At 45.3% G+C, this 17,235-nt stretch overlaps 1 protein-coding gene across 1 annotated transcript in view; it reads left to right on the forward strand.

Moving 5' to 3' along the window:
* Positions 1-17,235, forward strand: part of LOC127430332 (beta-arrestin-1-like) — a 107,388-nt gene that overhangs the window by 79,205 nt on the left and 10,948 nt on the right. Inside the window, exons 4-14 of the mRNA XM_051680066.1 lie at positions 843-887; positions 972-1,168; positions 1,283-1,342; positions 1,445-1,512; positions 2,984-3,119; positions 3,979-4,063; positions 4,160-4,232; positions 4,315-4,452; positions 4,567-4,650; positions 11,776-11,799; positions 12,190-12,260. Of these exons, the coding sequence (XP_051536026.1) occupies positions 843-887; positions 972-1,168; positions 1,283-1,342; positions 1,445-1,512; positions 2,984-3,119; positions 3,979-4,063; positions 4,160-4,232; positions 4,315-4,452; positions 4,567-4,650; positions 11,776-11,799; positions 12,190-12,260 (981 nt within the window). The remainder of the gene's footprint in view (positions 1-842; positions 888-971; positions 1,169-1,282; positions 1,343-1,444; positions 1,513-2,983; positions 3,120-3,978; positions 4,064-4,159; positions 4,233-4,314; positions 4,453-4,566; positions 4,651-11,775; positions 11,800-12,189; positions 12,261-17,235) is intronic.

The raw sequence follows: 17,235 nt of genomic DNA on the forward strand, positions 1-17,235 counted from the left end.
ATCTTTATGTGCTCTGACAGAATCAAACAATGTTGGTCAAGAAGGTAAACCTTCTTGTTAAATTAAAAATTACCAGAAATTGACTCTGTGCCAACCAATCTCTGCAGTCAACCAACTCTTCCCTACTCTAATTAAGGAAATGTACTTATACATAGGCCTACATAAACTAATACATAATAAACTGTTTATAGCTAATATGAGTGTAATGATGTTCATGTTAACTATCTAATCTAAATATACATACAAATTAATGGCTATTTGTTTTATTTGTGTGCTATCATTAGCTTTACTGTGTTTAGTAGTGAAGTTGTTTCCCTAAGAAATATTAATTGAAATGATATCACAAGAAACAAAAAGAAAAAAAAAGGCACCACTGACAGCAATAAATGTGAAAAAAAAACAAAAACATTTCATTTAATTACAGAACAACTCTTAACTTGAACAGCATCTCTGCAGAGTATCAAAAACTAGCATGGGTGCAGTCAATATTTTCACAAAATTAGACTACATAACTGGTCCTATTCCTCTTCCCCCTGTGAGAAACAGTTGTTATTTACTTAAAATCTGCTTAGTTGATGGTGATTTTTGGTAAATTTGGAGCTTGACGGGCCATGTTCTCATTCACTTTCATTATGTGGCCAGGATATTACAAAAATAAATTACATTTTTGTGTTCCACGGAAGAGAGGAAAGGTTACATGGATTTGGAACAACATGAGTATGAGTAAATGATGACATAAATTTAAATTTTTGGGTGAACTATTCATTTAAAGGAATCGCAGTTGCTCATCTGAGGTGGTTTATACTAGCCCTTTTACCCGTTACATCTCTTTACTTTTGCAGATGGTGTGGTTTTAATAGACCCAGAGTACTTAAAGGAGAGAAAAGGTGAGGACAATTTTGAAGATCATATTATTGCATAAGATAACCAACAGACAGTCATGGCACAGAATCTTTTTCATCCACCCACAGTTTTTGTGACCCTGACATGCGCCTTCCGCTATGGACGGGAGGATTTGGATGTTCTTGGCTTGACGTTTCGAAAGGACCTTTTTGTGGCTAACATCCAGGCATTTCCTCCTGTGCCCGAGGACAAAAATAGCTTGACACGTCTACAAGAGCGACTGATAAAAAAACTTGGAGAACATGCTTACCCTTTCACCTTTGAGGTAAATCTTCTTACTTTTTTATTTACATGACACAATCATCTTGGAGATTATTGGATTAAAATTTGGTCCCTTGTCATATCTTCGATTTAATTGTCAAACCTTTTTTTTTAACAGATTCCCCCGAACCTCCCCTGTTCTGTCACGTTACAGCCAGGACCAGAAGATACAGGGAAGGTACATTTTCCTTTAAATATTTTTTTTTTCTCTTTATGATATAGGTTTGAATACATTTAAGTGATAAAATACTTGCATTTCCCTTTTTTCTCATCTGCAAAGGCCTGTGGGGTCGACTTTGAAGTCAAAGCTTTCTGTGCAGAAAATGTTGAAGAAAAAATTCACAAAAGGTACAGCATTCCACAAATGCACCCAACTGCGTAACTGACAAAGAGCAACACAGAAACTGTTTTTTTGTTTTTTTTAATGCATCGATTTCGCTATGTGTATGCCTCTCATCCACACAAAAATGCTGTTTTTCTCCACCGAAAGCTGAGAATTACAAAACTGCATGGAAAACAATGACATAAGGAAACTGAAAATGGAGGTTTCAAATTAAACGGATAAGCGTGGACATGGCCTTGTATTATACATTGGTGCAAACTGTACTTGGACATGAATGATACCTCAAATAGTGTGGCTTGTTGAGGAGATGTGTGCTATTACTTTTCTAAGAGATCAGACTTTAATTTTGACTCATAATTTTACTGGCAGATGATAAAACACACAAAAATCCCTTAGTTTTGCATTGAAGAAGGGACCCAAGCCACTGTAAAAAAAAAAAAAAAAAAAAAAAAAGATTCTGTGCTGTAGCAGATTTAATGAAAATGAAATAAGTAAACTATATTTAATGTGTTTTTTTTTTTTTTTTAACCAAAATCTTTAACAAATTTTTTTTTAATTAAATGTACTCATTTTTGTTGTTAAAAGTATAATCATTTTGTTTTATTAATTCCAAATGAGGGGATTATTAAATGAAACCAACTTAATTCAAATGAGTATTTTTACCTAAATTTAGAAGCATTTTCTGTCTAAATGTCCCAACCGGATCAATCCAGTTTTTCCCACTTGGAAAACTGCACATGGCAACTGTAAAGCAATGCGCCAAAAACTCTCAGAACACCTTGGCATCCTCACAGTAACACCATGGCAAACTCTCACAACAATGAATTGATGATCTGCACCAGAGACTATTTAGCAGAGATGGGTCACTTCTAGTAAAATGAATGGGAGAAATTGGAACGCCCAACCAAGGAGCTCTAAGTTTCCAATGGTCAACGGATGTAGAAAGGAAGTCCTGCCTTAGAGCTAAAAGAGCCAATCACTGTTTAGATACAGACATCGCCTGTCAATCAACTTGAGAACATGCATTAGCTATACAAGATGGGGAAATTGCATTTTTAGTGTAATCTGAGGTAAAGAAGCACAATTTATGATTACAGTGTTCAGATTTTACTGCTGATTTGAAATATGTTCTTGGATCATAATCTTGACCAACTGTTTTTGAGATTTCGGTGATTACCCATTCAAGTAGATAGGAGCTGCACTGTCATGACTGGAAATAGCCTCCCGAGAATGTTCCAAAGATGGCCGACAGTGTACTGTCTTGCTAGAAAGACTTTGTCCACACTCAGACTTTTTTCAACTTCTGTTATTTTCTATTACATAAACTTTAGGGGAATAGACACACACAACACCCTTGCATTATGCCGGTAAATATTGTTGCCCACAGATTGTTGTAAAATCTAGTAATGCTATCTCTTTACCTCATTAAATGTTACAAACTATAGCATGTTTCTCTCATTCTTTGCCCTAATGCAGGAATTCAGTGCGTCTTGTTATCAGAAAAGTGCAGTATGCTCCAGAGAAGCCAGGCCCGCAGCCAATGGCTGAGACCACAAGGCAGTTTCTTATGTCGGACAAACCTTTACACCTAGAAGCCTCCCTTGACAAAGAAGTAAGTCTGTATGGTTCCTCAGCTGGTTATTAGAAGCTTCTAAATTCCTGACTATTGGTGGAAGACAACATCAGTAGGTACTGATGACTACTAACAGAGACAATGACATTGGGTACATCTAGTGGTAAAAGCGAGCATTGCAACTGAAATGCTACAGATACAATGTTATGCATAGTAGGCTATGTGAAAATGAATGTGAAAATTTAACATGTTTAACCCTCCTGTTCTGTTGAGATTGACTTTGCTTTTCTATTTGGTGTCCTAGAAGACCCATAAATAATAACTATAATGGTAACTTCAAAATTAGCCTATTATAGCATATTGTTTTCCCTTCAAATTCTTTTAATATTTTCCTGACCTAATGAAAACTCAGCAGTCTATTGAGATAGTATTTAAGTTTTATCTCTCTGTTAAATAAAGCAAGTGAAACAATGAAACAAAATCAAAAAGGCAAATAGTAGGAATGTACTACTAAAATGTGTGTATCGATTCAGGGAAATCAGGAAGATGAAAATTCATAACATTTGTTCATGTTTTAGACCTGGTGAGTGGGGACCTAACCTATGTAACAATTTTTTGGAGGGCGTTGTGAAAAAAAATAATGAAAAGATCATTAAAATCATGAAGTTAACCTGATAGTTATAAATGTTAATTGTGTTTTTTTTTTTGTTTTGTTTTTTTGTTTTTTTTTAGTTATCCATCGTCGGACCCTGAACTGCACAGAGCGTCCGGGTTAATTTGTTAGGAATAGATGTGACAGACTTCCAGAATCTGAACAAGTCTTCTTTCTTTAGAAACAGAGATATATTTGACTTATACTTCCAGTAACCATTTTTTGTTGTTGTTTGTTGTCTTTCAGATTTACTATCATGGTGAACCAATCAGTGTCAATGTCCATGTCACAAACAACACAAACAAGACAGTAAAAAAAATGAAGATTTCAGGTTATTCATTCATTTATAGTGAATGGACTATGCTTTTTCTTAAATCAAAAAGCTGATGGCAATAACACTTTTTATTTCTGTTATTAAACATTGCAGTGCGTCAATATGCAGATATTTGTCTCTTCAACACTGCCCAGTACAAGTGTCCTGTGGCAACAGAGGAATCAGAGTATGTAATCTACACACCAAGCCACAGTATAAGAACACAATCTGCCTATTTAGGCTACTGACTGTTTTGTGTCCTTTTCTAGTGATATTGTGGCCCCCAGTGCTACATTGTGTAAAGTATATACTCTTACCCCTTTCCTCGCAAACAACCGAGAGAAACGTGGCCTGGCTCTGGATGGCAAGCTCAAACATGAAGACACTAATTTAGCCTCAAGTACATTGTAAGTATAATCTCTCATTCTTCATTTGAACATAGCTTGTGGATTGTGTGATGGCTGACAAGTGTTTTGGGGGGTTTATACATTCATGTCTCCATGGCCTTATTGTCTCTAAAGGTTAAGAGAGGGAGCCAATAAGGAAATTCTGGGCATCATTGTATCTTATAAAGTGAAGGTGAAGCTTGTTGTTTCTCGTGGAGGGTAAGTCTGCAGTTTGATAATTTTGTGTGGCCAGTGACTCTTAATCAAAGTTTAAACTTAAAGGAGTAGTTCACCCAAAAATAAATTCTGTCATCATTTACTCACCCTTATGTCATTCCCGACTGATCTCACAGTGAAATCGGAAACTATAGATAAATAGTTAAACTGTTGGTAAAATTTTCTTTAGCCTTTCTTTCTAAAGAAAGTCTGTGCTTAACAAAATGCAAAAAACTGCCCCTAGTGGCCAAAGCGGTAAAGTGCTGTTGGGTGAGAGAAATGTCCTCGGAGGGGCGCCAAAAGCAAGATGTGAAGCGAGTTATTTTCAGCCCTACAGGCTGTAGTACAGTGAAGAGGATTGCATATTTTATAAACTGTAACTCCCAACCCAAACCCCAAACCTAAAACTAACCATCAGTGGAGCACACATTTTATTTAAGACGGGAATAAAATAATTATTTCTTCTGTGGAACACAAAAGAATTATTTACAGCAGAATGTCCAACTTGCTCTTTTTCATACAATGAAAGCGAATGGTGACCACGGCCATAAAGCATGATTTTCAGTGAATAACAGCATAAATTCCAGTCTTTTCCTCACATAAAGCTTTTTTTGGCTTCAGAATACTTGGAATACAATGCATGAGTTATTTGGACTACGTCTATGGAGCTTGTTTGTCCTGCTTGAAGCTTGACAGCCCATGGTCCTCATCCACTTTCAATGTACGGAAGAGAACGTGAACATTCTTCAAAACGTATCTTTTTGTGTTACATGGAAGAAAGAACTTCATATGGGATTTAAACAAGGCCCTAACCCTAAGAAATGTAACCTCCATTCCCTGATGGAGGGAACGAGACGTTGTGTCGATGTAGTGACACTAGGGGTCACTCTTGGGAGCCCGAGACACCTCTGGTCTTTGATAAAAGGCCAATGAAAATTGGCGAGTGGTATTTGCATGCCACTCCCCGGGACATACGAATAAAAGGAGCTGGTATGCAACCACTCATTCAGGTTTTATGCTGAGAAGCCGATATAAGGTCCGGCCATTTCAGCGGGTAGTTCAGCGTTGTGGCAGGAGGGACACAATGTCTCGTTCCCTCCATCAGGGAACGGAGGTTACACAAGGTAACCATGACGTTCCCTATCTGTCACTCACTCGATGTTGTGTCGATGTAGTGACACTAGGGGTCCCTATACGAAACACCACAATTGGCTGAACCGTGTTGCGTGAACTGGCGGTGTGTGGTGGGCAGACTACTGTGTGCCTCGTAGCCAGCGCACCAGGCCCTTCTCTCCCCCTTCTCTTTATCCACTCCCTAAAAAAGAAGGGGGATTATCCAACTGGGCCGCCAGGTCTAGTCGGGGGGTGTCCCTCCCAAGGGGAAGACACCGCGGAGGCCACACCTCGCCCAAAGAGAGGGGGGGATATTTAAGTGGAAGAATATGTCACATGGTCTTTCCGACCATGTGGAGAGTCTTCAAGGTAGATCCTACCCAATGGGGGAGGAGTTACTACAAACATGGAGACTGGGGCAGAGAGGCTCTGCCCAAGGAAGACGCAGTTTGCCAACAGGGAAACGAATTGGCGGAAGATATATATCACATGGGGTTAGCCTTACAGGGAACTGCCACATGCAGAGCACCTACCCCAGAACAGGGCTCTTAGTTAGCACATGTACTGGGCTGGCAGCGAGTCTCTCTGAAAACTCAACGGAGGAAGTCAACCAGGAAACAAAACTTGTGAACACTACTGGGAATTAATGGCGCACATCTTCAGCTCAAAAGGAGGTGGAAGGCGCTATGTGTAAGTGATACACCCGGCCGGCTATCCTGGGCTTATCTGCTTGTATTGCGTGCCACTATCTGGGATGAAACCGGTTCCACCCGGAGGTTGTAGAACCTTGCAAGGTTGTTGGGTGTTGTCCAGCCTGCTACTCTGCAAATGTCTGTTAAAGAGGCACCCCTGGCCAGGGCCCAAGAGGCCGCTACACCCCTGGTAGACAGGGCTCATAGCCCTACCAGGAGCAGAATGTCCTGGGCATGATATGCCATAGTTATGGCATCAATAAGCCAGTGGGCGATCCTCTGCTTGGAGACAGCGCTTCCTTTCCGCTGTGCACCAAAGCAGACAAAGAGCTGCTCAGAGATCCTAAAGCTCTGTGTGCGATCCAAATAGATGCGTAAAGCGCGCACCGGACACAGCAACGACAGGGCTGGGTCTGCCTCCTCCTGAGGCAGCGCTTGCAGGTTCACCACCTGGTCCCTAAAAGGGGTCGTGGGAACCTTGGGCACATAGCCCGGTCGGGGTCTCAGGATCACATAAGAGTAGCCCGGACCGAACTTCAGGCACATTTTGCTGACGGAGAACACTTGCAGGTCTCCTACCCTCTTGACGGAAGTGAGCACAGTCAGGAGGGCAGTCTTCAAGGAGAGTGCCTTAAGCTCGGCTGACTGCAAAGGCTCAAAGGGGGCTCTCTGTACACCCTGAAGAACTACAGTGAGGTCCAATGAGGGAACGAGGCACGGTCTGGGGGGATTCAGCCTCCTGGCACCTCTTAGGAACCTGATGATCAGATCGTGCTTCCCTAAGGACTTATTGTCACCTGTGTCATGGTGTGCTGCTATGGCGGCAACGTGCACCTTCAAGGTGGAAGGGGACAGCCTCCCTTCCAACCTCTCCTGCTGGAAGGATGCACTGATCCGACTGCGCATCTCTGGGGGTCTTTGCGTCGGGAAGAACACCACTTAGCGAACAGACGTCACTTAAAGACATACAGGCGCCTCGTAGAGGGGGCCCTAGCCTGAGTGATCATGTCTACCACCGCAGGTCATCCAGGGGCCAAACATGGAGATTCCAGAGGTCTGGTCGCAGGTGTCAGATGGTGCCCCATCCCTGAGAAAGAAGGTCCTTCCTCAGGGGAATTTGCCAGGGGGCTGTCGCGAGGAGTGTGAGGCCCGAGAACCACATCTGGGTGGGCCAGTAGGGTGCTACCAGGACGACCTGCTCCTCGTCCTCCCTGACCTTGCACAGGGTCTGTGCAAGTAGGCTCAGTGGGGGAAACGCATATTTGCACATGCCAGGGGGCTAGCTGTGTGCCAGCGCGTTTATGCCGTACCAGAGTGGGTAGTGGGGAGGATTCTTGGGAGGCAAACAGGTGCACCTGTGCCTGTCCGAATCGACTCCAAATCAGCTGAACCACCTGAGGGTGGTGTCTCCACTCTCCCCTGAGGGTAACCTGTCGTGACAGCGCGTCCGCTGTAGTGTTGAGGTTGCCCAGGATGTGAGTGGCTCACAGCGACTTGAAGTGCTGCTCACTCCAGAGGAGGAGATGGTGGGCGAGTTGTGACATAAAACGAGAGTGTAGACCGCCTTGGCGGTTGACATATTCTACCGTTGCTGTGTTGTCTGTCTGAACTAACACGTGCTTGCCCTGGATCAACAGCCGAAACCTCCGCAGGCGAGCAGAATTGCCAACAACTCGAGGCAGTTGATGTGCCAATGCAGTCACGGGCCCGTCCATAAGCCGGCAGCTATGTGCCCATTACAAACAGCGCCCCAGCCCGTTTTGGAGGCATCTGTCATAACCACGACATGCCTGGAGACCAGTTCTAGAGAAACACCTGCCCGTAGAAACGAGAGGTCGGTCCAAGGGCTGAAAAGGTGACAGACCGGCGTGATGACCGGATGTGTCCCGCAGTGTCATGCCCATCTCGGGACTTGAGTCTGAAGCCAGTGCTGAAGCGGTCTCATATGCATCAACCCAAGCAGGGTGGCCACCGCTGAGGATGCCATATGCCCCAGGAGCCTCTGAAAAAGTTTCAGTGGAACTGCTGTTTTCTGTTTGAACGCCTTCAAACAGACCAACACCGACTGGGTGCGCTCGTTCATGAGGTGTGCTGTCAAAGAGACCGAGTCAAACTCCAAACCGAGAAAAGAGATGCTCTGAACCGGAGGAGCTTGCTCTTTTCCCAGTTGACCCGAAGCCCTAGTCGGCTGAGGTGTGAGAGCACCAAGTCCCTGTGTGTGCACAACATTTCCCGAGAATGAGCTAAGATTAGCCAGTCGTCGAGATAGTTGAGAATGCGAATGCCCACCTCCCTTAGCGGGGCAAGGGCTGCCTCTGTGACCTTCGTGAAGATGTGCGGAGACAGGGACAGGCCAAAAGGGAGGACCTTGTACTGATATGCCTGACCCTCGAATGCAAACCGCAGGAAGGGTCTGTGTCGAGGAAGGATCGAGACGTGGAAGTACGCGTCCTTCAGGTCTACCGCCACAAACCAATCTTGATGCCGGATGCTCGCCAGAATGCGTTTTTTGTGTCCGCATCTTGAACGGGAGTCTGTGTAAAGCCCGGTTCAGTACTCGCAGGTCCAAGATTGGCCGCAACCCACCGCCTTTTTTCGGTACGATGAAGTAGGGGCTGTAAAACCCCTTCTTCATCTCGGCCGGAGGGACAGGTTCTATCGCACCCTTCTGTAGGAGGGTAGCGTTCTCTGTGCAAGGTAGCAGCGTTTTCGTCCTTCACCAAGGTGAAGTGGACACCGCTGAGCCTGGGCTGACGCCTGGTGAACCGAGTCGCACAGCCAGTCGGACGGTCCGGACCAGCCATCGCGTAATTGGAAAGCGCAAGCCACGTGTCCAAGTTCCGCTCAAGGGGGACCAAAGGGACAACGTCGTCGGATGTACCGGCAGGTGGGGCCTCGCGGTGGGGCGGAGCTCGAGGTGCCACACCATGTCGTGGCTGTCTAGAGCCTAGGGACATTGAAGCACTTACCTGGCTCCTTGTGACCACCCCCGGAACAGCCTGGGATGGGGGAGGAAGAGGCCTGTCCTCGTGACCTGTGGAGACTGTCACATCGGGGGCGGATTTGTGCCACAGCTGGGTGCTTAGGGGCGGGAGACCGCCACTGGAGCACCAAACCTGCCAAATAGAGTGGTGGACGGTGGTTGTGATGATGGCCGTGCACACAGGATACGTGACCCAGGGAACAAGCAAACTGCTCTTGCTGAGCTCTTGAGTACTGCAGCCACTTGGGCACGTAGCACAATTAAATGCAAAGGTAACAAAAAGATGGAGAGATCTGCTTACCAGCTCCAGAGCAGCGGGTTTCGTCGTCCCTGGGTCGCCTGCCTCAAGGGCGCTTTGAAGCCTTTCATGGGTTCTGGGCAGCCGCGAGACGGGTGGCATCTGCTTCCTATGGTGGGCTCCACGCCAGGCTGAAGGGGCGGGCTGCAGCGGAACCGGTGCAGTCACCGCAGGGGGACACGGTGACGGGGTGCGGGATCTTGAGCCGCGCCGGGGCAGGATATGCCGGAGAGCCTCAGTCTACTGTTCCACAGTCGAGATCTGCTGGGCAAAGTCCTTGACGGTGTCGCTGAATAGGCCAGCCTGGGAGATTGGGGCAGCAAGGAATTGTGTCCTGTCGGCCTCACCCATCTCAACCAGGTTGAGCCAAAGGTGGCACTCCTGGACCACTAATGTGGACATCGTCTGCCTGAGAGACCTCGCCCTGACCTCCGTTGCTCAGAGAGCATCAATCCTGGGATGGAACTACCCTCGTGCAGTTCCTTTAGCACCTTGGCGGATTGCAGGAGAGCCATGGCGTGCAGGGCGGAGGCGGCTTGTCCAGGGGCACCGTACGCCTTGGCTGTCAGAGACGATGTAAACCTACAGGCCTTGGATGGGGGCTTTGGGCACCTGCGCCAGGTGGCGGCGCTCTGCGGGCATAGGTGCACCGCGAGCACCTTTATCCACTGGGGGATTTCCGAATAGCCCTTGGCCGCCCCACCATCGAGGGTAGTGAGGGTGGGGAAGCTGAAAAAAATCGGGACCGGGCAGTAAAAAGTGCCTCCCATGACCTTGTCAGCTCTTCATGCACTTCTGGGAAGAAAGGAACGGGGGCAGGGCGTGGCTTTGGGCGGCTGCCCGGGAAAGCATGTCATCATCTCTGCGTCAGCCTGTGACTGGGCAATCGTCCCTGAAGGGAGGAGCCCAGCTGAGGCTTCCGCGTCCGACTGGACGAGCCCGCCCTCCGACGCTGCGCTCGAGAGCTCATCACTTTCGCGGGCTCCGAATAAGAGGTCGAACTCGCCATGAGATGAGCCGGCGGACTCATCTATAAGCCCGATCAGGGCAGACGAGCGTGCTGGGGAATGGGAGATCCGCGGGGGGATACCCGGCAGAGGCGGTCCCATTGGGGTCCCCAAATCGCCCCCAGTGCTAGCCACGCTGGCCTCATACCCGTGGGTAAAAGGACCGAGGCGGGGAGCCTCTGGGGTGGCTTGCTTTCTTACGAAGGCGAACTGCGACCGCATCATTGCCATGGACATGTCCTCGCAATGAGTACATGACCATCCACGAACGCTGGCTCCGCGTGAGCAGTGCCCAGACTCGAAAGACCGTGATCGTGACCGTCAGAAGGCGAGAGATAACGAGCGCAACCAGGAATAACACACAGTCTTTAAAAAGGCATTCCGTGTGTGCCGCTCTTTTAGAGAAATATACTCTTTTAAAGAAATATACTCTTTTATTTCTGCCGAAGCGCCCAGGGGCATTCTCTGCAGTGCACCAGTGCAGAGGGGGGAGAAGCCGCTGAAATGCGCCATCAGATCCAGCAGAGGTGAATGAACAGTCGTGGGAATTCAGCTCAATAAGCATGACCGTTCGGCTCCGAAGAGAAAATCTGAATGAGTGGTTGCATACAAGCTCCTTTTATACCCGTATGTCCGGGGGAGTGGCATGCAAATACCACTCGCCAATTTTCATTGGCCTTTTATCAAAGACCAGAGGTGTCTCGGGCTCCCAAGAGTGATCCCTAGTGTCACTACATCGACACAACGTCGAGTGAGTGACAGATAGGGAACTGCACCTTTTATGGACATGAATGATAGCTCAAATCACGTGTCTTGTTGAGTAGGTTACTTTTCTAAGTAATCAGACTTACGTTTTTTACTTGGTGGACCATAAAACAGGCTAAATAAATAAATACATTTTCTGCAGAAAATGCTAAAATCTAGCTAGCATTATTAGAATTTCTTTAGTGGGTAAAATAATCGCCAGTAGGCTAAATCAATTATGCCTTATTGTAGTATAATAATATAATGTCTTATTTTATTAATTTTTTTTAGGCTGCTGGGAGATCTTGCCTCAAGGTACCTGTGATTGCGTGTGTGTTTGTGTCAGAGTGTTTGGGTTTAAACTTTGCTTTGGTGAATTTCATTGACTGGGATATACCATATAGGCCTACTGAAAAGATTGTTTGCATTGTGCCAATTGTCAATTATGTCAGATTCAGTTGTACACATTACAGATTCCTAAATGACTAAGCTTTTAGCCAGAGATACAGACAGGCTCAGACACCAATTACAGGACCATTTGTGCTAATACTTTTAGGCTATTAGTTTCAGCACTTTATCAGCAATCATGAGTGATGGGATTAATGTGTGCATAAAGCTTATTTTAAAAGGACAGAGTACTAGGTTTTATTTGGTTATCATATTCATTGGATGTCTTACTCTGATGCTTTGTGTTTCTCTATCAAGTGAAGTTGCTGTTGAGCTCCCCTTCACATTAATGCATCCCAAACCACTGGAGGAATCTATCTACAGAGATGGTGTGTGCCAGAATGCCTTTAGATCTGCTTCCATATTACTGTTGTGAACTAGTTTGAACCTATGATTTGTTTTCAGCAGGTGTGTCAATTTGATATTTTATGTATTGGCCTCCCTGTTACAGGTTGTGTTTTCCCAACCACTAGAGGTCACCTTTAAAGGGAAATGCATATATAATGCTTCCTTAAGCATAGAGGAAGAGGAGAGGGGGAAAGCATGGGCTGTGTCTCATTTGGAAGGCTGCATTTGTCGGCTGCATACGTCGTCGAGGCTGTCTGGTTTCATAAAAGCGAGTGGGACACTTCGAATGCAGCCTTCGAATGCAACCTACTTTCATGGGAATTCGGAGGATGCTTGAGGTGTATCCTTCGTGGGCGCTCACAACCCACAATTCTTCGCTTCAACAGAAATGTCTAAAAAAAAAAAAAAATGACGGCAATTTGCCCGTAAATATGATGTTCAAATGCAAGTAATGTTAAATCCCAAGTTGAAGTGCAGAGTATATAATATGAATAATTATATTAATATATAATTAAAATGAAGTATTAGACTAAAACTACAGCTGTAAAATCTATTTTCTTTTCTTTTTACATCATAACTCTCCTAAATTTTACCTCATACATTCCCTTCCAAAGGGAATTTGTTACCTTCTCACTCAAAGCGCTGGCGCTTGTTAAAGAGTGGCGTGCTGTCATAGCAACCATGCTACGTTCTGTTTCCATTTGTCCTACGAAGGCCGTCTCATTTAAACAAGACTTGTTTAAAGGAGGACTCTCGGTATACCACAGCCTTCAAAGGACCCGTTCTACCTAGCATGCAGCCTTCCAAATGAGACACAGCCATGGTCAGAGCAGTTTGCCTGTTTTGCTAATCTTATGCTGTAGTCTCCACACACCATCTTTAAGTGAATGTTTTCTTCAAATGCTTAACTGTGGTTAAATGTTTTCTTTTGTGTCTCTGAATACAAGTTAATTTATACTTGTTTGGAGTTTGCCGTCAGCCCACAAATGTCTTTGTAAAAGGGTTGTTAAAAAACAAGGACTGTTAAGGACTGAGAGTGTGCTGAAAATAATTTCCCACAAGCGTTACCTGTTTGGTTTACCTTTTTCAATTGACTCTTTTTCTTGGATTTTAGATTTTCATCACATCATCACCATCTGGGACATTTTAAAGACTGCTCCTTTCCTCATCAGAATCAGATTCCTCATCAGAATCAGAATCAGAATGAGCTTTATTAGCAAGTATGCTTACACATACAAGGAATTTGTCTTGGTGACAGGAGCTTCTAGTACACAACAATACAAAAACAGCAACAAGACTTTTAAAAAATAATTAAAATTGAATAAAAAATAGATAAATATTGAAACGAAAAAAGTATATATAGAATACACAATAGACAAATATATATATATATATATATATATATATATATATATATATATATATATATACACACACACACATACACATATATACGTATATACATACATACACACATACATATATATACATACACACACATACATACACACACACACACATACACATACACACATATACATATACACTATATTGCCAAAAGTATTCGCTCACCCATCCAAATAAATGAATTCAGGTGTTCCAATCACTTCCATGGCCACAGGTGTATAAAATGAAGCACCTAGGCATGCAGACTGCTTCTACAAACATTTGTGAAAGAATGGGCCGCTCTCAGGAGCTCAGTGAATTCCAGCGTGGTACTGTGATAGGATGCCACCTGTGCAACAAGTCCAGTCGTGAAATTTCCTCGCTACTAAATATTCCACAGTCAACTGTCAGTGGTATTATAACAAAGTGGAAGCGATTGGGAACTCAGCCACGAAGTGGTAGGCCACGTAAAATGACAGAGCGGGGTCAGCGGATGCTGAGGCGCATAGTGCGCAGAGGTCGCCAACTTTCTGCAGAGTCAATCGCTACAGACCTCCAAAGTTCATATGGCCTTCAGATTAGCTCAAGAACAGTGCGTAGAGAGCTTCATGGAATGGGTTTCCATGGCCGAGCAGCTGCATCCAAGCCATACGTCACCAAGTGCAATGCAAAGCGTTGGATGCAGTGGTGTAAAGCACGCCACCACTGGACTCTAGAGCAGTGGAGACGCGTTCTCTGGAGTGACGAATCACGCTTCTCCATCTGGCAATCTGATGGACGAGTCACGGTTTGGCGGTTGCCAGGAGAACGGTACTTGTCTGACTGCATTGTGCCAACTGTGAAGTTTGGTGGAGGGGGGATTATGGTGTGGGGTTGTTTTTCAGGAGCTGGGCTTGGCCCCTTAGTTCCAGTGAAAGGAACTCTGAATGATTCAGCATACCAAGAGATTTTGGACAATTCCATGCTCCCAACTTTGTCAGAACAGTTTGGGGATGGCTCCTTCCTGTTCCAACATGACTGCACACCAGTGCACAAAGCAAGGTCCATAAAGACATGGATGAGCGAGTTTGGTGTGGAAGAACTTGACTGGCCTGCACAGAGTCCTGACCTCAACCCGATAGAGCACCTTTGGGATGAATTAGAGCGAAGACTGCGAGCCAGGCCTTCTCGTCCAACATCAGTGTCTGACCTCACAAATGCGCTTCTGGAAGAATGGTCAAAAATTCCCATAAACACACTCCTAAACCTTGTGGAAAATCTTCCCAGAACAGTTGAAGCTGTTATAGCTGCAAAGGGTGGGCCGACGTCAAAGTAAACCCTATGGATTAAGAATGGGATGTCACTTAAGTTCATATGTGTCTAAAGGCAGATGAGCGAATACTTTTGGCAATATAGTGTATATGAATATATACATACACACACACATAAGTAGTGCAAATCTAAATACAAATCGGTTATATACAGTGCAAGGGAATGTAATGGCAGAAAAGGTAGGATGTGTTGGATAATATAAAAAGACTAAGCCGTGTATTGCACTTAATTTATTGCTCAAAGGAGCAGTTTTGACTGTTCATGAGATGGATAGCCTGGGGGGAAAAACTGTTCCTGTGCCTGACGGTTCTGGTGCTTAGTGCTCTGAAGCGTCATCCAGAAGGCAACAGTTCAAAAAGGTAGTGGGCAGGGTGAGATGGGTCCAGAGTGATTTTTCCAGCCTTTTTTCTCATTCTGGAAGTATATAGTCCTTGAAGGGAGGGCAGGGGGCAACCAATAATCCTCTCAGCAGTCCAAACTGTCCTTTGTAGTCTTCTGATATCCGATTTCGTAGCTGAACAAAACCAGACAGTTATAGAAGTGCAGAGAACAGACTCAATGACCACTGAGTAGAACTGTATCAGCAGCGCCTGTGGCAGGTTGAACTTCCTCAACTGGCGAAGGAAGTACAAACTCTGCTGGGCCTTTTTCGCAATGGAGTCAATGTGGGTCTCCCATTTCAGGTCCTGTGAGATGGTAGTGCCCAGGAACCTGAATGACTCCGCTGCTGCCACAATGCTGTTTAGAATGGTGAGGGGGGACAGTGTTGGGGGGTTCCTCCTAAAGTCCACATTCATCTCCACCGTTTTGAGCGTGTTCAGCTCAAGGGTGTTTTGACTGCACCAGACAGCCAGCTGTTTAACCTCCCTTCTGCATGCAGACTCATCGTCATCTTGGATGAGGCCGATGACAGTGGAGTCATCTGCAAACTTCAGGAGCTTGACGGAGGGGTCCTTGGCGATGCAGTCGTTGGTGTAGAGGGAGAAGAGTAGTGGGGAGAGCACACATCCCTGGGGGGCACCAGTGCTGATTGTACAGGTGCTGGAAGTGAATTTCCCCTGTCTCACAAGCTGCTGCCTGTCTGTCAGAAAGCTGGTAATCCACTGACAGATAGACGTGGGAACAGAGAGTTGGTGTAATTTAGTCCGGAGAATAGCTGGGATGATGGTGTTGAAAGCTGAACTGAAGTCCACAAAAAGGATCCTTGCATATGTCCCTGGTCTGTCCAGATGTTGCAGGATATGATGCAATCCCATGTTGACTGCATCATCCACAGACCTGTTTGCTCGATAAGCAAATTGAAGGGGATCTAGAAAGGGTCCAGTGATGTCCTTCAGGTGGGCCAACACCATGGGACTTCACACTGCTCCAGTGATCTATTGAAGATCTGTGTGAAGATGGGGGCCAGCTGGTTAGCACAGGATCTAAGACATGCAGATGAAACGCTATCTGGGCCCTGTGCTTTCCTCGTCTTTTGTTTCTGAAGGTCACGGCACACATCATCTTCACAGATCTTAAGTGCAGGTTGAGTAGCAGGAGGGGAGTTGCAGGAGGTTTTTGTGTGAAGTGAAGATCAGAGTGGGCGTGGGGTGTGAGATTGGGCCTTTCAAATCTGCAGTAGAACACATTCAGGTCATCAGCCAGTTGTTGGTCACCCCAGGGTTGGGGGTAGGAGTTCTGTAATTCGAAAGTTGTTTCATGCCACTCCACACTATTGCAGGGTCTTGGGCTGAAAACTTGTTTTTCAGCTTCTCAGAGTATCTTTTTTTAGCCACTCAGATTCCCTTATTCAGTGTGTTCCTGGCCTGATTGTACAAGACTTTATCCCCAACACTGTAAGCATTCTCTTTGGCCTGACGAAGCTGACTGAGTTCTGCTGTAAACCATGGTTTGTCATTGTTAAATATTAAATAAGTCCTAGTAGGAATGCACCTATCCTCACAGAAACTGATATATTATGTTACAGTATCTGTGAACTCATCCAGATTGGTGTCTGCAGCTTCAAAAACACTCCAATCAGTGTAGTCAAAGCAGTCTTGTAGTTCCAACTCTGCTTCATTGGTCCATCTCTTTACAGTCCTTACTACAGGCTTAGCAGATTTTAATTTCTGTCTGTAGGGTGGAAGAAGATGAACCAGACAGTGATCAGATAGTCCCAAAGCTGATCTAGGAACAGAGAGATATGCATCCTTTATTGTTGTGTAGCAGTGATCCAGTGTATTTCTGTCTCTGGTGGGGCATGTAATGTGCTGTTTGTAT

The sequence above is a fragment of the Myxocyprinus asiaticus genome, chromosome 39 (assembly GCF_019703515.2).
Source record: "Myxocyprinus asiaticus isolate MX2 ecotype Aquarium Trade chromosome 39, UBuf_Myxa_2, whole genome shotgun sequence".
NCBI classification, from domain to species: Eukaryota; Metazoa; Chordata; class Actinopteri; order Cypriniformes; family Catostomidae; genus Myxocyprinus; species Myxocyprinus asiaticus.